The following is a 23,444-nucleotide window of genomic DNA, read 5'->3' as shown; positions in this document are numbered from 1 at the left end:
GGCAAGCAAATGGATAACGGTAATGGAGATGGGTCCATTCATGGAGGGAAGGACCAACAGAGAGCATATTGGCCAAGGGCTCTTCAAAGCCTGGTGTTGACACTAGTGAGCATTGTGGGCGTAGATTACTGTTAATGAACCTATTAACCTACTGCATGGAAACTGCAATAAAATGTTTCTCCAGACCTAAACACATTTGCCTGGATATATTTCCCATTGATTCACAGGGTGCACACTGCCAAAACAGATCAATGTTGGCAAGATTACCCCCTTTAGTGGGGCTTCTTGTTCACTTTTAAGATGACAGAAAATTCCTCAGCACTTTATTCTTCAATGATAAGAAGAAACTGCATTTATGAAAGTATTTTTCTAATCAAATGTTTGATGCTCTCCTTCTTGCAAAGAATTGACTGCCATGGGTTGATGGGATGGGGCTTATGCAGAGTATGGAGGGAGGCCCCTAAGAAAGGCAAAATATTATTGTATAGGAATTGTTTACAATTCAGTATAAGGGTTGAGAACCACAAAATTAGTGTGTGTATTCAAGTTTGATTAGTAATGATAAATTTCTAATAAAAACTGTACTGTACCTGGTTTCACAGCTAGTTTGACTTCACATTGCCCAAAAAACTTGTGTAGGTATGAATCTCTGAAGAACGCAGTGCTGCACTCTTTCATGGTGATACATGTTTGATACCCTAAGCTAGATAGTTTGATATAAGAGCTGGGCGAACACAAGGCGTTTCTTTGACTGTGGTGAAACTTTTCTTTCAAGCCATGAGTAAATGCCCGTGATGCAATATCAAACACACTTCCTTGCTGCGTTAAAAAGAACAACAACCGATAAAAGATTGGACAGGAAAATAAGTAGTAAATAAACTCAGAGGCAATCCCCCCCCTTATATGAAACTGGATTTACCTCACCAGATTAGTTAAAGTTTAGGCCTGGATATGAGTAGATAGGTAAACTGGGTGCCCCAACGCATTTCCAATAAAGTAATAGATTCGATGAAGTTCTATTATATAGATAGGCTACAATTGTGAATTACTGGAACGGTATATATTTACTTAACAATATTTCAGTGGATAAACAAATATTTTGATTCTTTAATTGGGCATATTGGATAAGTATGGAAATTTAGAAATAAACTGGAATCAGCAGCAGGACCTGGAGTCCTGGACCATCTGCTGTGTGTATATTTACAATGTACTATCCATTACCCTTTTGGTCCTAACTTTTGATGATCCAAAGCATTGTTCTAGAACATCAAATCCAATCATGTCTGGTGGAACCGCGGTCATCAAAGGTGAATTTGGTTCATCCACATTCCTTGACACAGCATAAAATTTAGTCCTGAAAGCACAGGTGTAAAACACTCGATATGTAAGTGAAATAAACAAATATACATAATATAAGGTCGCTGTAATTTTCAGTCCAGTCCTTCTCATGTTTGTCGTGACTTGAATGAGTGACAGAGGTGATACTGAGAACAACTGAGACACAAATGAGGCATGTGATTCAGGAATCTGCAGGTGGAGAAAGTTGGCCAACCTTTCCAAAGCACACTCCATCGCACATCCTTAGTTGCTCTTGTGATTCCAGTGCAGTGAGAATTGCATTTTGAATTGATCTGTAGTAGCCACTCCGTCGCACATCCTTAGTTGCTCTTGTGATTCCAGTGCAGTGAGAATTGCATTTTGATCTGTAGTAGCCACTTTAGTGTCTATTGAGGCTGACCCTGAAGTCCTTACTTAGGCAAAATTCTCATCTACTCATTGCCTTGGTAAGGACTGCAAGATCAGGGCCACCAAATAATAGAAATTGCCTGTAAAGGTTAATAGATGTTTAGAAACCACTGAGAACATGACGAATTAAAAAGAAAAGGCAACCCTGTATACTTCCAGAAGTATTACTCATTAAGAAACCAACATATATTTATAATTCTTGCAACAGCACCAATTCGCTGCTATTTGCCACAATTAAGATATGGCTACTGTACCTCACAGCCAGTAATTCTGTCTGCTTTTGGACTGGGGTCATTTCAAACTTGAATATTTCCTCCTTCATGTCTATCTTGGCATCAAATTTAACCGGAATGCTTGTGTGGAATTTAGCGTGGAATTCAAGGCCAGATTGGAAATGTGGTGTGTTGATTGCCATCACTCCTACCAAATGCGTTGATACACTGGAAAAAAAGATGGAAATGCCAACTTAGATAATAATGTAAATTCTTCCCTCACGCTCATATTACACATATTTAGAATCTCATTTAATATGCAACATACAGAATGAGAATGTGTCAGTAAATATAACCATAAGGAACTATTAGTGATTCAAACATAGGAGCTGTGTCAATATTTTTGTTAGATCATGCAGATTATGGATTTTAGTGGTAAGGGACTTTCATTCTTGGTGGAGTTACAAATAAACTCAAATATTAAATAAACTTTTAAGGTCTTTTGTCACCTTTCCTTTGAATGGAAACCAAACCTGTTAAGCACAGCCTCCGTAATTTCTCACAGCCTGAGGTAATGGAAGCACAAAGCAATATTCTTCTTTGATAAAGGTATAGTGCTGTCTGCTACACCTACAATTTGACATTCCCAAGTGCCAGGTGACCCCACTTGAAAAACTTGCAATAGTGTGACTCATATCTCCCATCTTTGGAACAGAAGACAGAAAGCCAATGCTAGTAAGTTGGGCATCACCAAACCTCAGTTTGGACTATGTAAACAATTCCTTCTTAATTTCACCATTCATCAGATAATTAAGCAATACTAACTTCATATCAGCAATCATGCCTACCTTGAGTTAATGTCAGCACTAAGAAGCAGGCTGGCTTTAAGCAACTGCTCTGGTCCAGAGTCAGTAGTCAAGGAAGGAAATATCTTCCCATCGACTGCAGGAAGTAAAAAAAGAGTGACTAACTGTCAAAAGCATGAAGCAAAAAAGGAACTCAAGACATGGATTTACTGTTATCAGCTAGCATATTTTCATTTTCACAAATGTATAAGCAATTCACTAAGCTCTAGGGATGGGTGAATCTGTCAATATTGGTTTCTCTGAAGTTTCTAATTTACCAGCTATGAAATTCAGCTCACTATGTTTCTGCATCAATATGTGTGTGTGTGTGTGATCACAAAAAGTTGTTGGCATTTTATGTGCATTTTTGCAAGCAATTTCCCATATACATATTTTGCTAACATAGCATTTTGCATGTTAGTTTCGTGAATATGTGCATTTTTAAGGCACACTTTCCTCTAATATGCACATCTGTGTACACATTTTCTGGATGGGGAAACTACACTGCAAAATCAGGAGAAGTGCAATTTTTTGAAGGATAGCTGTTTTCTGCTTCACATACTGTTTCTGAGAATGTAAATTAGATAGGTTCACATTATCATGTGAGCTGAACTGAATCTCTCCACCCTACCCCACCCCAATGAGCACTAACAAAGCTAAGGTGGTATTGGAGCTGTACCAGTGCTCACCTTTTGCTGAAACATCTGCCACGCTGGCGCTATATAAGCCAAGTTCTAGTGGGAGGCCTACACAGGTAGGTACAATGTGTCGAAGTTCTCCTGCCAGTATGGGCTGGGTCCATCTGCCTGTTAGGCCATTTTGGGACAGGGCGGTTAGCATCTCTGCTGGTTGGGTCACAAGCTAAGCAAAATTAAAAATGCAAACATGTTTAATCAACAATTGGAGATGGAGGGAGAATCCTTCCATACCCTTCTGACTGACAAAAGTTGACGTACCTTTGTGGCCTTTTCAATTAGTTCTTTGTCAACAAGAACAAAGGCAATATCCTGACTAAATAATTTCAGAGAGCTGAACAACTGAGGCTTTTCTGCAGGAAGTTCCTTCCATCCCTTTAGCTGGAAAGAGAGAAATGATTGGGGTTTTTTTTTTAAGGTTGTTTATAGTCATGTCAGGTTTCACATAGTGTCAGTTTACCTTTAATTATTGCATAAATTATATCGTTGCAGAAATGGAAACGTACTCCTTCAGTTTTCTTTGGACAAGGGGTGAACAACCACAAGCTCAGGGGCCAAATACAACCCTCTGGGCATCTCTCTATCTGGTCATTGGGACTCTCCCCAACTCTCTCCTCTCCTCTCTGGGTCATATCCCTCACTGCTCCTGCTGCACATCCTCCTCTCTTTATTTTGCCTGGCAGGAATTTAACATTGAACCAGAATAATGCCTTCTGCGTGCCTGGGTGCAACAATGTATTTATAGACATCTCCAACTTTGGGGTGACTGAACCAAACCACTCTGTGAAGCTACCTGTCCCCCTCCATTAAACAGCTTGCCTAGCCACCTACCATCCATGCTGCTCACTCATCTCCCTGTCTGCTATCGCACCAAAGTTGGCGTAGTTTCCAATAGATGGTTGCATGAATCGCAACGTGACGACACCCTTGCATTTTATTTATATAAGAGGAGAACTACAGATTGCGTGTGCATGCACATGGTTGTCACTGATTGGTTAAATGACTCTCATTGTCGAGACATACAGTCAAGCCACTGTGGGAAAGTCTGACAATGTGTTGTTTGCAACTCCTCTAAAATGGGAGACTTGAAATGGGAGATTGTACTCTTCACAGGGGGTATAGTTAAATGGTGGGATTCACTCCCAGAAGCGGTAGCGATGGCCATCAACTTGGACAGCTTTACAAGAGGATTAGACGAATTCACAGAGGATAAAGTTATCCACGGCTACTAGTCACGATGACTATGTTCTGTTTTCACTGGCTGAGGCAGTATTCCCCTATATATATATAGCATTTACTGGGGAGAACGCTGTGGGGCACATGCTGTTGTTCTCTGGTCACAAGTTTGCCATAGGCATTTGCTTGGCCACTGTGTTAACAGAGTGCAGGACTAGGTGGACCTTTGGGCTGACCCAGCAGTGCTCTTTTTGTATTCCTATGCTAGCTAAACATCCATCCCTTCATGGATCAATGCCTTGTCGTGGCGAAGGGGCTTGAATAACTCAGAGAAGCTATGAGCTATGCCATGCAGGGCCACCCAAGATGGACAGGTCATAGTGGAGAGTTTTGACTAAACGTGATCCACCTGGAGAAGGAACTGGCAAGCCACTCCAGTAACCCTGCCAAGAAAACTCCATGGACAAAGACAATTCGAAGCTACGAACATGAGTTTGACCAAATTGCGGGAGGCAGTGCAAGACAGGAGTGCCTGGCGTGCTATGGTCCATGGGGTCACGAAGAGTCGGACACGACTAAACGACTAAACAACAACAACAACAACAACAGCTAAACACCTATTATTTGCTACCAATGTTGTCTAAAACTTCTTGAAACAAACAACTGAAAAGGATGATAAATGGGACATTTCGGCAACAAATGGTGAGAACATGGGATAGCAGAGATCAAGCCAAGATACACATGGGATGCAGTGCTTGGCTCTGGGAATAAGCTTTTGACTTCTCTTAGGAGGGTTCCGGCTAGATGGGGTATTGTTGTCCTTTCAGCTACTTATCAGGTTTGGTCGGAGGAAGAGTGGTTTGCAGCAACATCCAGAAACAGGTATATCCATGCATGCAAAATGCAGCGGCTACTAGCCACAATGGCTATGTTCTATGGGCACTGTCAAAGGAAGTATGGCTCTGAATATCAGTTGCTGGGGAATTGCAAGTGTGTTGTGCAGGGTGTTGTTGTGCACAGGTCCACTTTACAGGTTTCCCACTGGCATCTGGATGGCCACTGTGACAACAGGATGCTGGAATGGATGGACCATTGGCCTGATCCATCAGGGCAGTAGTAACCCCTTTCAGCGGGGATGCGGTTAGGCTAAAGAAGCAAACGAAGTGGCAGGCCACACTTCCAATTAAAAATGTACTGCGACTCAAACTAACAACAACAAAAAGGCACACACATACCAGTTTCCCAAGTGCCCTAATTTTTTGGTACGTTGAAGACTCGGCAAATGGATTATCTTCTGTTCTGAAGATATCAGCAAGGCCTTCCAGGTCGAAACGAACCTATGTAAAGTAAATAAGCTTATATGCGCAAAAACATGAAGCATATGAAGCAGTGATTCTTCAGAATCACTGATGAACAGAAAACGAAGAAAGGTTGTTTAGTAAATCTTTCTAAAGAAAAGGCCTGGAGAAAACTAAAGAGAGCAGAGAAGATATTGGAGGAATTCCATTGGCCGTACGATTTCATCTTAGGTAACTTGTGTTCTTTTCAGTACCTTCCCTACACTGAAGCATTGTGCTGGTGGTCGCTGACACAAATTGAAATGACTGGTTGGAATACAGTGGTACCTTGTGTTACATACCGCCCCCCCCCCCTACGAATGCTGTGGGTTACACGCTCCACTAATCCGGAAGTAGATGCCCCTTGTTGCGACTTTTGCCCCGGGATGCAAACGGAAGTTGCACATCTGGCGGCGCGGCAGCAGCAGGAGGCACCATTAGCAAAAGCGTGCCTCGTGTTACAAGTGGTCTCTGGTTACGAATGGACCTCCGGAATGGATGAAGTATGTAACACGAGGTACCACTGTAAGAGGAAGTCCAGATAGGAAGAAACCAGTGATGTTGGAACCTTCAAATGAGGGGTGGAGGAAAAATTCAATTCAGTTCATATTTAAAGCTGAATCTATCAAATGTGTACTTTTCAAAACAAATGAGAACCGAAACACAGCTATCTTTGGAAATTCATACAGCTCTGAATTTTGCAGTGCAGTTTTTCAACCTAACAATGCTTACAGAAGTGCATATGTTAGCGGAAAGTAAGAATAAAAATTGAGATATAAGTGAACATAACAAAAAAATGCATTGTATATTGGGAAATCACTCCAAAAATGTGTACACTGCACACAAAAAGTTGTTTGTTAGGAGAAATTCACACTAAAATGCTGGTGAGTTTCCATGAGGTTTTTTTAAAATAATAATAATAATAATAATCTGCAAATCTGCAAATAATCTTGGAGAGCTCCAATTCCCAGCACCATTAACAAAACTGAGGCCCTAATTTTAAGCTTCATGCCTTCAAAAAATAATAATAATGTTGGCGCTAATGAAAAAGCTAACATTTCCCTATAAAATCGTAGCTTTAGAAAAAGGAATTGCATAACATTTCCCATTGTTATGTACTTACCTCTGCAATATCCATTGCTGAAGTGGCGTAGTAGCCTCTCATCTTTGCAAGGACTGATGGAAACAGTGTCTTCGGACTATTCATTAGGTAGACTCTTCCAATTGCACCAGCTCTGTAATTTCCTAGGATAGGAATTTTTTAAAAAATAAATAAAAACGGTTTGCTGCTCATTGTAGGATTTGTTCCATGCAGACAATGAGATGCGATTTGATATACTCACTTGCAAATTACACAGCAAGCGGAATCATAGCGAGACAGACCACTGGTCCATTTTGCTCAGTACTGTCTACATTGATTGTCAGCAGCTCTCCAGGGTTGTAGGCAGGGGTCTCGTACGTATGGTACTCTCAGAAGTGCCTCATCCAATGAGTGCAATTACCAGGCAGGGAGTCAAGTGATCCCTTATATATCCTGACCCCAAGTTGTTTAGGGCTTTAGATGTGAAGACGTTTTGCCCTGCCGCATCCCCAGTGGAGATCCTGAAAAGGATGTGGCGAGCCCTTTTGAGGATAGCCGCAGAATTTTGTGGTGGCTTAGCCCCCTTCTTGAAAATGTTGTGGGGGTTCTGCCCCAACAGCCCCACATAGATAGCACCCCTGGTGTGGGGAGATATATTATGGAAGGCTTTTGCAGGTAAAGATAAGGAGTTTGTGCTGGATTTGATGATGGGACGGAAACCTGTTTGAGGAACGAGAGCTGGTGTGAAGTTAAAAGATCCCTCGCCACTTCACCATCTAAAGTCAGCAACATTGACATGGGAACTTGTCACATGAGTTTCCCTTCATCATAAGTTCCTCGTTTAGTATATTACCAAACCACAGCATGGGATGATGCAGTCACAATCTTTTGCAATATAAAGATAGAGCTTCGTACAGCAGCAATGTTGTTGTTTTTTTTTTGCAGGACAAGAAATCCAGCTTAAAAAGGAAAAAAAAATCCTGCAGCCAAACCAATTACTCACGGTAGAAGCCATCAATGTGGGTGACACTGCTGTAGCGAATGCTCAACTTCTCTAGCTGGGGAGAGAGCAGCACGAGGGCAACTCTGCAAGCTGCAGACCTAAGGGACAGCAGTGAAACAATATCATAATCCTATTCAAGCAGTGCTTTTTTTCTTTAAAAAATGTTTAGGGGTACTCTCATTTTCCTACTCATATTGAAATACTGCCCCTCAATGAAGCCAAACTTACGATAGATTCACAAAATGTTTAGGGGTATGCATCCCCCTGCGTCCCCATCCCCCCAGAAAAAAGCACTGTACAGTGGTACCTCAGGTTAAGAACTTAATTCGTTCTGGAGGTCCGTTCTTAACCTGAAACTGTTCTTAACCTGAGGTACCACTTTAAGCTAATGGGGCCTCCCTCTGCCACCGCGCCACCGGCATGCGATTTCTGTTCTCATCCTGAAGCAAAGTCTTAACCTGAGGTACTACCGATATTTCTGGGTTAGCGGAGTCTGTAACCTGAAGCGCCTCTAACCCGAGGTACCACTGTATTTAAGACACTGCAATAAACTTAGCAACTTTTAGGAAGATGTTTACTTATTTTGGAGAGGGGAATCAAAACCTTCCACGTTGTTGTTTTTTGTTTGTTTTTAAAGACCCTAGTGGAGTTTAAAGGTTCTCCTAGTCACATGGGGCGTGCTCAGGACCTTGGTCATATGGTGCCCTGTGCAAGGCCACATAATGCTCTCCTCCCAGACCTTGTGGCGCTGACCTAAGCCAGCCTTTGGGAAGGATGTGTGAGGTTCTGGCAGGGTCCTAGAGCACTCTCTCCTCTTTCCCAAAGCCCAGTAAGTGCTTGCCCGTCTTTGGGAGGGGGGAAGGAGGGCTCTAGGGCCCTGCCTGAGCCCTCATGCCTCCTTTCCGAAGCTGGTCAAGTGCTCACCAGACTTTGAGAAGGTGCCTTTCTTGGCTATGCGTCTGGTGCGACTCCCTGGCCTGCTTTTTTGTGAGCGGTGTTGTGCAGGTGGGAAAATCAATTCAAGATCCAACCACATAGGGTGGGCTGACTGTGTCGGTTAAGGATGTAGAACCTTATTTCTGTTGAAGTCGCTTGGGTAACATTTTGGGGGCTGCATGCTGGTGGTGGGACCAGAGGTAAAAAAAAAAAGTGAATGGCCACCAGTCGTCTCTCTCTGACCTTAATTCTCTCTCTCTCTCTTTCTGAAAGACCCTTCCCTTCCAAACAGGCAGAGGTGTGAACAAATTGCTTGGACAGGGCTTTTGCAACCAGGCCAATTAAGCTGTGGTAACTCTTGATGCTGTGCAGGTTTACTAAGCTCCCTTGTTTGTAGTTCTTCTACTTACAGGTCATAGAGCTGTGGAATCTTGCCCATGGCCAACACCTTCATGTGTGAATAGGCAAAGCTGGCAACCTGCAGATTTCTCTCCCTTTGCACGACATTGGCCAAAGCTGTCACTAGAGGGACAGGAGGTTTGGTTTCAAAGAAAACAATGCAGGACACCATCCGGACTTTAGAAGGAAGAGAGTGGTTTGCAAAGATCTGAAAGAGAATTTCCCGCACCTGGAGAGAAAAAGGACAATGCCACAAGTTAAACGATAACTTATGTACCAATATAGGAAGCTGCTTTATGACTAGAAATGGGCGAATTTGTCGATTTCACATTTTTCCAATCTCCACAATTTCCACATCATGTTGTGAAAATCCACAAGCATTTTAGTGCAAATTTCTCCCAATATGCATTTTTGTGTGGCATTTTGCCTAATACACAAGTTTTGCAGAGCAATTTCCCCTTAAATAATGCATTTTTGCATGTGATTTTCACGAATTTATGCATTTTTATGCACATTTTACCCCCAGAATAAACATTTTAATACACATCACTTGGCTGGAGAACTGCTTTGCAAACTTAGGAGAATACACACACAAATATACAGTGGTTTTTTTCCCTGGGGGGCGCATACCCCTAAACATTTTGTGAATCTTTGTACTTTTGTCCATTTACTCTATTTATTTTTCCTGATTTGAACTATAAAATGGTGATTTTCTTGAGTCAAAATGAGAGTACCCCTAAACTTTTTTTTTAGAAAAAAGCACTGCATATACATAATAGTGAATTATAGGACCCTCCTACATCTGAGCTGCAGTGTTTTGTAGAAATTGGTACTGTTGTACCAGCCCGTGATTTGACACTTCGGACGCAATTCAGAGATTAAAAGTTTGCCTGTGACACGAGCAGTTAAATGCCTTTTTGCAAGGCACTGCACCTCCTGCTTGCCGCCATGTTACCTTTCTGTGAGAGGCTGTAGGTCTCTCAGAAGGCCACGTAACCATCCCAGTGAATGCCTCTCATGTGCCTTTGGGAGGATCCTTTGCTAAGTAAATACACTTTTAGCAAAATAATTTGCACTGCACGGCATCCATTTGCTGATAACCTACATAAATGTGCATGCTTCCTGGTCCCTATCTTAGATTACACATGGCATTTGCTCTGGGTCCCATTTATTTGGTTAAGAATGACTTTGCTTACTTCTGGGGCTTGCTTCCTTGCTATTTTCCTCAAGGCTAGTACTGCCTCGGTCTGGACATTCTCTGGCAAAGCATGAGCAGTAGATGAAAACCCTGGCAAGAACTTCTTGATGTAACTGATGCTGGCTGGTTCTCCTGCATTGCCCATGGCCTTCAAGGCCAGCACCATGTCTTCCTCATGTCCTTCGCTGACTGCACCAGCTGCAAGATCATGGAGAGGCTGGAAACAGAACAAGGGTCTCGTATTAGTCGTTCAGTTGCTGATCTTTCCTAGGAAGCTCAGGGGTAATGTCTGCCTACGTGGGATGCACAGGAACTCTAGAACAGCAAAACAAACAGCAGCTCATCCACATAAAACTCACAACTTGAATCCCTTTTATCTCTCAGAATGCACATGAACATTTGGAGATGAGAGCTGCTTTGGGATATTTAGGATGTGTGAAAGCCAGGACATGAGACCTTATAAAAGGACAATATGAGTGGACTCTCTGTGCCCTTACCACAGCAAAACGACTGATACTGATGAATTGGAATGCGGGTGGTGCTGCTGTCTAAACCACTGAGCCTCCTGGGGTTGCAGATCAGAAGGTCAGCGGTTCGAATCCCCATGATGGGGTGAGCTCCTGTTGCTCTGTCCCAGCTCCTGCCAACCTAGCAGTTCAAAAGCACGCCAGTGCAAGTAGATAAATGGATACCACTACGACGGGAAGGTAAACAGCATTTCCGTGCCCTCTGTTTTCCAGTACGGTGTTCTGTTGTGCCAGAAGCGGTTTAGTCATGCTGGCCACATGACCTGGAAAGCTGTCTGTGGACAAACACCGGCTCCCTCGGCCTGAAAGCGAGATTAGCTCCATAACCCCATAGTTGCCTTTGACTGGACTTAACCATCCAGGGGTCCTTTACCTTTACCTTTTACTGATGAACTGGAAAAACAAAAATGTGACTCACTTCTACGATTGGATTGAAGACTTATACAAACTTGCAACATATGAACAACTTGCATATAAACGCAGACTTGCCATGGACAAATTCAATGCTATTTGGAATCCATTCTGACAAATACTGTAAATAGGTTATGATCTGGTGAAGTACAATAACAACTTTGTGAAGTAAAAAAAAAAAAAAAAGGATGCATGAAAGCCAGGGAATAACTGAGTCCCAATCAAATTCCCACAGGCCAAGACGCCAATCTGAAGGCAGGTTTTTTGCACACTTTTAGGAAATGTGAGCACTGCTTTGTTACCTGAAGAATTTCAGCAGGGCAGGGATGGAAGTCAGCGCAGTGCCTGTTTACCATGGCACCATATCCTAAGTCAACGACAATGCGAAGCGCTGAGGATTTCTGAACTCCAGGACAGGTAATCATGTCCTGAAGAAATCAAAACAAAGTCAATGTAATGTGGATATTTGCTAGAACCATTGGTTTGTTTGAAATATATCTGACCCACTTTCCTCAGAGCTCAAGGAGGCTTACAAAAATTATTACATTAATACCTCTGGTACAGAGAACTACAGCTTGAAACAAAAAATAATGACACACTATAAAGATTTTTCAGCCCTTCCTACAATTTTCAGCACCACCTCCTTCCCTGGCTCTAAGTAGTTCTGCAGTCCTCAGAAGTTTAGATAGTGGTGACCTGGGAGAGAACATTTTCTGTGGCAGCTCCACAGTTTTAAAATTCTCTCCCCATAGAGGTGCAACCAGCAAATGTTTTCGGCAAATGCTGAAGACACACCTCCTTTACTCTGACACCTGAGGTGTGTGTTTTCAGAACCAGCCTATTTCTTCCAGTTGCTTTTTTTGTTGTTGTAATTGTAAGCTTTTAAAATAATTTTTAATTTAGTTTTTTTAATTGTTGTAACTTTGACTGAAGGATGAAGGACAGGTAATGATGATGATGATGATGAAACCAACCATCTTGCTATCTATAAGCCTTACTACACAGATGGGCCTTGTGCGATAGTTTAAATCTCAACTCCCGGTCCCATTACATATTTCTTCCTGAGAATGTCAAAAGCACGCCCTATTCTGACACCAACAAAAGTGTATATTGCTTTGACGCTGTCCGTTTCAGCACCAATTTACTTCTTCTGCTTGCCCTCACTGATTTGCTCTTGTTTCCCTATACAACCTGAAGCAAGATCACATGGGGCGTCAGAACCAATGACATCACACCACTATGATAACATCATGGACTCCATAAACAAAGTAATCTGGGTCATTGCCACTACCAATTGTATCAAATGGTTTTGTGAGCAAATAAGGACAGCATGTGCCCCCCCCAAAAAGCTAGAAAATGATACTGTGAAGAAACACTAGCCACATAGGAACAAAAGGATTACAGAAAGCATTGAAACAAGGTCATTATTTTCAGTACGGTAATTTATTCAGGGCTGCTGAGCATATTAATTCTGAGGTAAATCTCAATATCTGAGGTTCAAGATTATTCAAACGCTTTAACCACCTCGAAAAAGTGGAGAGATTACAAAAAAAACATACTTTTAAAAACTGATTTCATATCATTTATTCAAAAGAAAAGGAAGCTTTGTACTCTTGTGATCTTTTTCACTGATGGCAGAAGAAAAACTGAGACCAAAACGCTGCTCTGAAGCTTCCTACCGCTTAGGGAAGTGGGTAACATTAAACAGTATACTACTTACTGCTGCTGCTTTTAAAGTAAGGCTACTGGTTTTTGTTAAATGGAAGGCCAAAGTAAGAGTGAGAGCAGACTCCAGGGAATTGAGAGACTCTTCGTGAATTCTTTGCTTCAGGAACATAAATGTATTGGTGGTTCCTGCTACAGCAACTGCACTCAATAGCCAGCGCCTGTAAAGCAAGGTGAGAGATCATCATCATCTTCTGTTTCCCCTTACTGATAGGACCAGCATAATCACCTGGCATCCTTGGGCAACTTCCAGTGCCCCAGCGGAGCCCACCTTTGATGGCTGCCTTGGTCCCTTCTTTTTCAGCACTCTGCTGACTAGCAAGCCACCATTTGAGTTGCTTAAAATTGCACAGAGCACCCATGATGACCTCCAACCACCCATTCGAATCAAGTAAGAACTGCCAGTGCACAGAGGAAGTGGTCCACCAGAGGGAACTACACTGAGGCCCCACTCACACCTAGAGCTGGCCATGCCAACTATAAACATGGGTTGCACATTAACAGCATCAAATACCTGTATTGCTGTCTATCTGCAAATTGTTTCCAGAGAGATTCAAGATCTTCAGGGGTGGCTGCTCGGGAAAGTTCAATAAGTTCCAAGAACTTGGCTGGCGCTTCTGGATGGAGTTGTACCTGGTTCTCCTGAATTAGCCACTCCAGCATTTCCACCATCTATAAGGCAAACAGAGGGCGACAGGAACTGGTTATATTCCCTCCTTGGCTATTTAGATTCACTTTCTAGGCCTTCCGTTCATTTTCTGTTGTGAAACGTCTCACCCGTGGCTCAGGGTTATCGGTCTTTATTAGGTGCAGAGCCATCTGGGGAAGGTCTTCTGGAAACTGATAGTGAATATTTCCATAGTTTTGCAGCAAGATCCCTGGCATTTTGTCTTGGTTGGTTGTCGTTTCGATCAAAGTCAAGTTTTGTCTGGATGGGGTAAGAAATAAATGCATGTATTAATGCTGAGAAGAAGGATTAAAGGTTGAAGTCTATAGATTCCGACAGAAAGGAAATGCATTCCCTTTGATTAAGAGAAACCAATGTTCAGCATCACCATGGTGCCCAGTCTGAGGGCTCAAAGCATTGGTCAGTTTAGGATTCTACAACCTGTACATGCAGCTCAATGGTAGATCTCATGTTAAACATGGAGAAAGTCCTGGGTTCAATCCCTGGCTTCTCCAGGTAGAACTGGGAAAGATTCTTGTTTCAAACTCTCTAAGAGCTGCTTCAGGGCAGCATTCTTCATCCAGCGTTGCATCAAACACTGATTATATAGATTACGGCCATTCATCAAAAGATCTCAGGGCGGTTCACAGAATAAAATACAGTCACACCTCGGGTTACAGTCGCTTCAGGTTGCGTCTTTTCGGGTTGCACTCCGCACTGAACATAGAAGTACCGGAACGGGTTACTTCCGGGTTTCGGCACATGGGCAGAAATGCTAAATTGGGCTTTGCGCATGTGCAGAAGCACCGAATTGCGACCCGCGCGTGTGCAGACGCGGGTTGCAAACGTTTCTCCCGCACGGATCACGTTCGCAACCCGAGCGTCCACTGTACAAGGTAAAACACAAGTAAATAATTTAACCAAAACAGCAAAACAAAAACAATAACCCCTCTTTTCCACAGAAACAATTAAAAGGCCTGGTTGAAGAGGAGTGTTTTTGCCTGGCGCCTAAAAATATATAATGATGGTCCCTGGGGTGAGCATGCCACAAATGGGGAGCCACTGCATAAAAGGCCCGTTCTCATGTTATCACCCTCCGGACCTAGCATGGAGGAGCCACATGCAGAAGGGAATGATGAACGCAGAGTCTGGGACAGTTTATGTGGAGAGAGGCAGTCCTTGGGAGTTCTCTTGCTTCAAGAGAAAATCAGCTAACCATTTGGAGAGCTGCCATATCTTTAATGATGTCATCACTTGTTGACCACAGAATGAAGTGATATTTTCATGTGATGCTGCAGCCATGACAGATCAAACACTCCAAACGCTTGCATCTCCCCTGACATCACCTTAGACACAAGGCTCTTGAAGGGTTTCCCATACTCAGCTGCCAGTCAGTAAGCACAGCCTAATCGTGTACCAATAGAGTGATGTGCATGCATGTGCAAACCAAGCCACAATTCTGGTGACATGCTGTCCCTTGCTCTGATTGTACCACCATGTCAGACATACCTTGCATCCATAACAGCAGTACTGCCAACTTCATTGAATGGGGAGATAGTATACACCTGCCGGGAGTCAACGTGTGTGATCAGGGCTCCGGTATCCATGTATTTTAGTTGGTAGTTGAAGGCCACAGCCCCTCTTGTGTTTGTGATGTTCTGAAAAGGACAAATAAACTGCTTATATCAAGTTCTTTTAAAATTAACTTGGTTTATACTATTTGAAGCAACCTCCATTGGGAATATTTACATCAATGGCTGCTGTTAAGGCTCCTTACCAAAGGACATGTAGGACAAGGCCGGACATAGGCCATTCCAATGTTCTTCATGACTTTGGTTGTGCAGTTGTTGAGGTCTTTGGTTCGGGAAATGGTGCTTTCATTATTGACCTTGTCCTCCTGGACAATGTACTTGGTGAGGCAAGTTCCTCCAACTCCATCCTGCAAAGAGCAATGGGCAACAATGAAATCACAGAATCTTAGGTCCTAGGAAGATCAGAAAGCCTCATGCACCATAACAATGCAGTGCCCTACATAACCGTCTCCCTCACTTCCTATTAACCCGCATAATTCAGGTTACAGTTTGTTAAAAGGCGAGATCAGGAATGAACAAGGCACACTAAGCTCATCAGAGTGAAGTGAATAAAGTCATATGTTTTCAGGATGGGAATAGGTAAGCATGGACAATGCAAGGCAATAGATATTTAGACAGGCTGTGTGGGAAGGAATTTATTTCATTTCTGATGTTCTTCTTCACCCGTTGTTCTCTTGAGGTACCAGAGATAGGTGCAACTTGGGGAAAGTGATATTGATCCCAATCTGGAGAAAGTTATCATTTGAAATCAATTTATCTGCAATGAGATCATTGTGGAGAAGGCATAATTTATGTGAGAAACCTATGTTGAATTCTCCCCCATCCCCAGATGTAGCTCACTAGGAAAGTTTTGCTTTCATCTTCAAGGTTAAAGTTCATTGGTCAATGTGAAAGCCATTCATCATATGTGATCACTACATATATGTTTATTTCACTGCTTCTATATAGCTGGAAACCTGAGGTGTGTTGTGGCTTCTTGATCAATATTTGCATGTGATGCAATAATCTCACATCACAAGCTACACAGATGTTTTGCTCTACTCAGACAATGAAGTTCTTTAATTTAGAAAATGTGTGGAGTAGCACATTACTTTTGGCACTTTCTAATTTAGTTGGCATGGCAGATTGTAATAGGGGTGGTTAAGGACATTGTCTGGGATGGTCTTCCCTAACCTGGTGCCCTCTGGATATTTTGGACTACAACTCCCATCATTCCTGATCACTGGCCATGCTGGTTGCAGCTAACTGAATTATACCAGATAAAGGAAGGCTGGTCTAGGAAGTTTGGCAGGATGTCCTTTACATCTTGTCACAGGCGATGCGTTGCGACTACTCTAGAGTAACGACTCTCCAGACCTTTGCCTTTTCATGCTTTTATTAAGTGCAGGCTATTTACAGTGCTAGAGCTATACAGGATACATCCGCTTAGTCTGACCCAGAACCCTGGAATGGCGCGCTCCGCGTCTTCTTCCAACATAAGAGTCTGGGCACCCCAAATCTCCTCCCACGTTTCCTCCTGCGTAATTCCGGAACCGGAGGGGAAAAGGGTCTCCTTTCCATGTTTTCCTTCTCCCCCTCTTCCCCCCTCTCTCTTCCTCTCCCTCGTGCAGCAGAGGCTCTGCTATCCTGCCAGAGCCCCGTCTCCTCTCTCCTCCTTCCTCACTGGACTCTTCCCCCTCCCCGCTGCATAGCTGCCAAGTTATCCCCTTTTTTAAAGGGATTTTCCCTTATGCTGAATAGGCTTCCTCGCGAGAAAAGGGAAAACTTGGCAGCTATGCCGCTGGCGCCGCTGCTGGTGGAGGAACTGCTCCTCAGGATGGGGGGGGCTCTCTGTACTCTTTCCCCCTCACACATCTCTTCCAACCCTATAGTTCTGCATGCGGATTCATGTTCGTTACTAGATCATTACAGCATCACATTTAATGTATGAATAAGCCACGATCAAACATGACAGAAAGAGCTTTTGTAGCACCACTCATAATTTCGGACACAATGCTCATAATGGAGTTAGCTCACTTCTGTTCAGATGCAAGTCATTAATTGCTAAGTAATCAAGTGATTAGAAAGCAATTAAGTGGTTCACAGGAACAAGCCCTGGGGGACACTTTCAGAAAGTGCCCATGTAAAAAACAACAACACATGATTCTAATACTCTAATGTTTGTTCTTAAAATGAGTCATTTTAGAATCTGAAAAGACAAAAAAAATGCCATACCTCCTGCAACTCGTACACACTCTCCATCTCATTTACAGATATCTGCAGCAAGTTCAGGATGCCCCTTATTATATTTATGCACTCGAATGAGACATTTTTATGGGCATAAATATTTCCAATGCAACCTCTTCTGTATTCAAACTTAAATGGTTCAGGAAAACATAGATCCAGCTTCTGAGTGAGTATGGGTGTTTTGAGGGTTGGGTCTCTGGGCCATATTCCATTGTATTCTTCCACTTGTGGAGAAAGAACCTAAGAGCAAAAGCACCGGAGGAGTAGAGATTTGAACCAAATTAAAATACATTTACATGCAAGCAACAGAAGAGTCATATAAGGAGGAGAGAAAAATTTACCTAAATTTGAATGTGGCACCAAAACTGAGAACATGTATCTCCTGAGTGGGCCCTTACTCCTAAGTAACTATGGAAAACATGCCTGAGTAACCTTATTTCTTCTTTCTAGCTGGAACCAGAATAGTATGCTGAGTGCAGTTCATCATGATCTCAGCATTGCTCCTTGGGTTATGACACAATGCTGGAAATTGTTGTATGCTGGCAAAAACTTCATTGTGCTCTGGTACAAGAGTCCTCCATTTTGGTTAAGCTTGCAACTTATTCTCTTCTGCTGCCTTTCGCACACCCTCCCCCTTATCTGTTTCTGGTTGCTCATTCCACCCCCTCTCTTAATGGAGGCTTACCCTCACAAGCTCTGTTCAATTTTACAAGGCCTATCAGAATGACAAACAGCTACTGCATTTCTAAAGCATGTGATGAGGTTACTGTTATGTCCACTCCCCCCCCCTTTTGTCAGTTTCCCAGACGTACAACTCACTTGTCCATCCCAGTATAAAAAATTGTGTTAAGCTACCAAACCTTTGTACTGTATTTGTGTTCAAGTTTGCCCATCTAATTCTTTAGGACAGGCACGCCCAAACTGCGGCCCTCCAGATGTTTTGGCCTACAACTCCCATGATCCCTAGCTAACAGGACCAGTGGTCGGGGAAGATGGGAATTGTAGTCCAAAACATCTGGAGAGCCAAAGTTTGCGGATGCCTGCTTTAGGAGTTGCCGGCATTGGTTGGCTGGTCCACATCTTCTTCACTAGCTCAGTAGAAATCTCCTAGAAGATCCCATATAGCTAAATTGATGGCTCTGTCTTTCTGAGCTATTCTGAATAAACGGACATCACTAGACTAGCCATGTTTTGTTTCTCTGCAAGTTGTAATAAGCCATTCTCCTTCAATTCCTTCACGGATGAAAATGTATCGATAACATCTGTATATTTTGGCTTAAAAAGTTAACCAAAAAGTATTGGGTGATATCTAATGTTAGTCATCTTCAGAATAGAACCACTGAAATCAATAGCCTTAAGTCTTAAGCATTGATGTCACCTTACATACCAATACACATAACAGAGCATCAATGGCATTTTTGTTCTAAAGAAAAGAGCTTTGGATGGGGACCCTTCAACCTGTTTCTGCCTGCCTCTCATGAGATTCTAGACACTTGCTTCCATGCTTAAGCTGCCTATACCGTCTCCACTTAAAATGGCCCCATATCAAACCAGTTATCTAAAAAACCACGTCTCTCCTATATTGGTCTCTACAGCCATAGCATGCTCTGTAACTCTGCGACGGTTTTACTTCACCCCTGAAAGCACACTCCCTGAGATAGATAGATGGATGCCAGCCAACAGAAGCCACACAATTCCAGGTGAAGAAAGAAAGACAGCTTGGCAGGTAAGTCACTAAAATTAAAAATTGTTATCATAATCTACCTTAAGAATGTGATCTTCCTGGGACACTCTGCTGATCTTTACTTGGCAAGACAGTTTTAAGACAGATTTTTCTAAATCCCCATCTTCCAATCCAATCTGAATGAGTCCGGTATAGTTGTAAAGGTAGGATTTGAGATTGCTAAAACTAGGTTCTGTTAAAAAGGAGGGGATAAAAAGGAGGGAATAATTCTGAGTACCTATAGCACCCTACACAAATAAGAACACAACAGTAACAGTAATATCTGTGGTGCTTGGGAACTGAGCACATTCCCAAAGTACTAAAAATTATACAAAATAAACTATGCAAAATACGTGAATGAATATAATATTTCTAGTATATGTTAGGATGCTGAATTCAGCTTGAAACCAACAGGTTAATTGTCTCTCAAAAGCAGGTTTACATGTAAATAACAATTTCTGTGATTCCTAAACATAGCTGAATGAAAAAAAAAACCTTGCACAATTCAGTCCTATACATGTGTACCTGGAAATATGTCCTACTGAGTTAAATAGGCTTACTCACTAGTAACTACATAATAGGCTATACAGCTTGGACATACAGTAGCTAAGAGCAGGCCTATAACTCGTGCTGTGAATCTTGACCCTCCCAGAAATTTATCCTTCTCGCTCCCCCTCCACGCCACAAAAATGAAAACAACCCTTACATGGTCCCTTGTGCTGTCTTGTGCCCTTTGAGGGGGGGGATGACAAAATGTAAAGTACTGTAACACAAATCCACAGAGAACCTCTCTACGCTTTAGCCAATAACTACCAAAAAGATAGCATGTTAATAATGAGAACCTGACTTACCGTTATCATTTTTCTGGCTCCCTGTGTGGGGAAGAAATACATTTGTAAATGGAAAGAACTGTAATTTAATATGATAGACAGATCTATGATAGATAGAGATTTCACTTGGGATAGGGTAAGGTGAGATACCCCAAATACACTTCCACCTTGCCCTCTAGAGATCACCATCCCTACCTAGTGGCAGAGGGAGTAGGGAGCTTACCCACAAGAGTGATGAGCAGCACAAAAACGATCCCCCTCATGTTCAAGGTGAATGAAAATGTCAGGGAACAGCATCAGCTTTTATACACAAAGAATGATTAACAGGCATTTGGTGCTGGGGGAGGAGTTCTTGAGTTATCAACTCTATTACTCAAGTTGCTCAAACATTCTGTTGGCAACCATATTGGCTTTTTTGCTTTATAAAGAGAACGGAAAATATTGATGCGCCCCCCTCAAACTATTCACTGCTGCGATGCAAGCACAGGGTGGAGGAGGGCAGGAAACAGTGGCAACTTCAACGAAATTGTGAAGTGCTGCTGCTCGTGATCTGAGCAAGCCAGCAAGCTATGGTTCCTTTTGGCATACTGAAGGTTGTTCTCTCATTCATACCACCAGTAAGGCAGGGCAGATCTTTCCATTTTGGTGCTGTCAGTTTCTCATTTTTCCAAACTTAAATTCAGTCCTCCACATTTCTGCAACATTTTCTATCTTCATGAAAAATCAGCATTTTTGTGCAAATTTCTCATAGTAAACGTTTTTGTACCCATTTATTGCAAGCGGATTCCATATATATATATATATAATGGGTTTTTATGCACACATTTCCCCAGTATACGAATTTTTGTACTCATTACTGGGTCGGTGAAGTGCAATGCAAAATTTGGAGAATTCTCACTGGCCTATTTGGGGATGTTTCCTCCTCACTGCCCCTTAGGCCTTTTCTGTGTTTCTTAAATATGTTTTTATCTGTACTTCTGTAAACTTTGGGCCCACCCCTTCCTCTCACACGTTGATACCTTCTCTTATTTCTCAGTTTTAGCTACATTGCTGTCATGGCTCAGCTTCCTGAATTTGCTAAGATTTAATTTCTTTTTTTAAAAAAAAATGGCAAACTTGGGTTACATGATTATTTAAGAATATATATATAGAAATATTTACTCCAGAAGGAGAATTGTGGAAGGCCATGATGAGCTGGAAGGTTTTGAAACATTTGGAATTAGATCATAAGGTTGGCAAGGTCATTTTGACCTGACACACATGGCCCAAGCTCTTATCTGTGTTCTTTCACTGCAGGACAGAGACATCAGCAATCATATAAAACTATCGGAAAGACAGCCCGGCTTACATGCATGGCTTCATTGGTATATGTAAACTGCCTCATAAAATTGAAGAGTTGCAAGGGACCCTGAGTGTCATCTTTTCCAGTGCCTTGCAATGCAGGAATCTCAACTAAAGCAATCCAAGTTCTGCTTTAAAACCTCTAATGAAGGTGAATCCACAGCCTCCACTGTGGAACTGCTCTTACTGTCAGAAAGTTCTTTCTGACGTTTAGTCAGAATCAACATTCTTGTAACTTGAATCCATTGGTTTGGGTCCTAACCTCCAGAGCAGGAGAAAACAAGCCTGCTCCATGTGACAGCCTTTTAGATATTTGAAGATGGCTGTCATATCTCCTCTCAGTCTCCTCTTCTCCAGGCTAGAAATACCTAACTCCCTCAACTGTTCCTCATAAGTCGTGGTTTCCAGACCCTTGATAATCTTGGTTGCCCTCCTCTGCACATGTTCCAGCTTGTCAAGATCCTTCACGTCCTGCTACGTTGCAGCACCAACGTCAGCAACAGCTAAGCTTGGAGGGTCTTCTTTCCCATCCATTCCTGTAGCTTCTTTGGAAGCAGGTGACCTTTTGGGGGGGCATCCTTCCAGGGGCAAAAGTAGGCAGAGTAGCTGATAAACCTCTTATCTACATCCCAGCCATGCAAAAGTTCAAAGTTTCTCACACCACACACCCTTCTCTTCCTCTCTCTTGTTAGGCATGCAAGAGGACTTATTATACTTCACGAACACATTCCAGCCAAGTAAAGAACTCAAGGTAGGTACAGAACAGGAACCGTGAAGGTGTGGTCTGGGGAAATGAGTGTGGCTTGAGGGGAATCTCGTGGGCTGGGCTGAGAGACCAGGAGGACTGCTGTTAGCCACCAGACCTGAAGTCCCCCAGCCCTGGTACAGCCGTTGGAGTCTTGTTGAAAAGTTCCCCAAGATTCTGTTGCGTTGCCACTGCATGTGTGGTTGTCTCTTTCTGTCTTAGGAACCCCTCACCCTGTTTCCTTCTTTTTTAATAAGATAGAGCAGCCACCTGGGCAAGAGAGGCACCCAAATCAGGCCCACAGTTCTGCAAGAGGCCTGATGTTCACAACATACCCCCCAACATGCCTCAGAGGAAAGTTGGGGTGCATGGATTGAAGGCCGCACTCTTAAGCGAGCTAGGTGACTTGCGAGAGAGAGTGCACCACCACCCCAAACAGACATCTTTGGGGATTATGCTCTTGCGGGAGCCAAAATGGACAACATCCCAGGAGCCAATCAGAAGCCGGGGTGGCTTCTGTAATTCTAGGAAGTCTAGTTCAAATCAGGACTGTTGAGGGGCATGTCTTAACCTATCCTATAGCCATGCCTTCCAATAGTTCTAAATAAAATGCTGTTTTTAAAGGCCTTTTTGTGAACACACTCAAGCAGGGGTTGCGCATCTATGGCTCAGCCAATGTCATTGGACTTCAGTTCCTATCAGCTGCAGCCATCGCAGCCACAGGTAAGGAATGAATGTCCAAAACCACCTGGAGGTTTAAAGGTTTCCCACCCAGGATGTACACAACACACATTGCCCTTTCTCAAGACAGAACAACGGAGTGATCAGTAGGAGTGGGGAAACTGCATATTGAGACACGGCTGTCCTGGGACAATTTGGTCTCACAGCAGAAGTGCACTCCTGTTTAGTTTAACTCGTCGTTGGGTTCCCGATCTGGCCCAGCAGTGTTCTTACAAACTCCCCTTCTGTCCTAGCAGGACTGCAGATAATGTAAAGTCCCTTTAGTCATGGGGAACGAGTGGACTGCAG

At 42.9% G+C, this 23,444-nt stretch overlaps 1 protein-coding gene across 1 annotated transcript in view; it reads right to left on the bottom strand.

Moving 5' to 3' along the window:
- Positions 1 to 20,593, bottom strand: part of LOC118088932 (vitellogenin-2-like) — a 28,811-nt gene extending 8,218 nt beyond the window's left edge. Inside the window, exons 1-21 of the mRNA XM_035123162.2 lie at positions 20,553 to 20,593; positions 20,351 to 20,371; positions 19,541 to 19,692; positions 17,765 to 18,016; positions 15,736 to 15,897; positions 15,468 to 15,616; positions 14,069 to 14,219; positions 13,806 to 13,963; positions 13,287 to 13,452; positions 11,869 to 11,994; positions 10,627 to 10,845; positions 9,442 to 9,659; positions 8,096 to 8,193; positions 7,135 to 7,256; positions 5,910 to 6,011; positions 3,760 to 3,879; positions 3,493 to 3,664; positions 2,807 to 2,900; positions 2,001 to 2,186; positions 1,222 to 1,354; positions 591 to 819 (exon numbers count right to left, since the gene is read on the bottom strand). Of these exons, the coding sequence (XP_034979053.2) occupies positions 591 to 819; positions 1,222 to 1,354; positions 2,001 to 2,186; positions 2,807 to 2,900; positions 3,493 to 3,664; positions 3,760 to 3,879; positions 5,910 to 6,011; positions 7,135 to 7,256; positions 8,096 to 8,193; positions 9,442 to 9,659; positions 10,627 to 10,845; positions 11,869 to 11,994; positions 13,287 to 13,452; positions 13,806 to 13,963; positions 14,069 to 14,219; positions 15,468 to 15,616; positions 15,736 to 15,897; positions 17,765 to 18,016; positions 19,541 to 19,692; positions 20,351 to 20,371; positions 20,553 to 20,592 (3,070 nt within the window). The 5' untranslated portion in view covers position 20,593. The remainder of the gene's footprint in view (positions 1 to 590; positions 820 to 1,221; positions 1,355 to 2,000; positions 2,187 to 2,806; positions 2,901 to 3,492; positions 3,665 to 3,759; positions 3,880 to 5,909; positions 6,012 to 7,134; positions 7,257 to 8,095; positions 8,194 to 9,441; positions 9,660 to 10,626; positions 10,846 to 11,868; positions 11,995 to 13,286; positions 13,453 to 13,805; positions 13,964 to 14,068; positions 14,220 to 15,467; positions 15,617 to 15,735; positions 15,898 to 17,764; positions 18,017 to 19,540; positions 19,693 to 20,350; positions 20,372 to 20,552) is intronic.
- Positions 20,594 to 23,444: the final 2,851 nt, after the last annotated feature.

Source organism: Zootoca vivipara, chromosome 7 (assembly GCF_963506605.1).
Source record: "Zootoca vivipara chromosome 7, rZooViv1.1, whole genome shotgun sequence".
In the NCBI taxonomy this organism is placed as follows: Eukaryota; Metazoa; Chordata; class Lepidosauria; order Squamata; family Lacertidae; genus Zootoca; species Zootoca vivipara.
The sequence above is the reverse complement of the archived record's forward strand: the minus strand, read 5'-3'. Positions and strand labels throughout refer to the sequence as shown.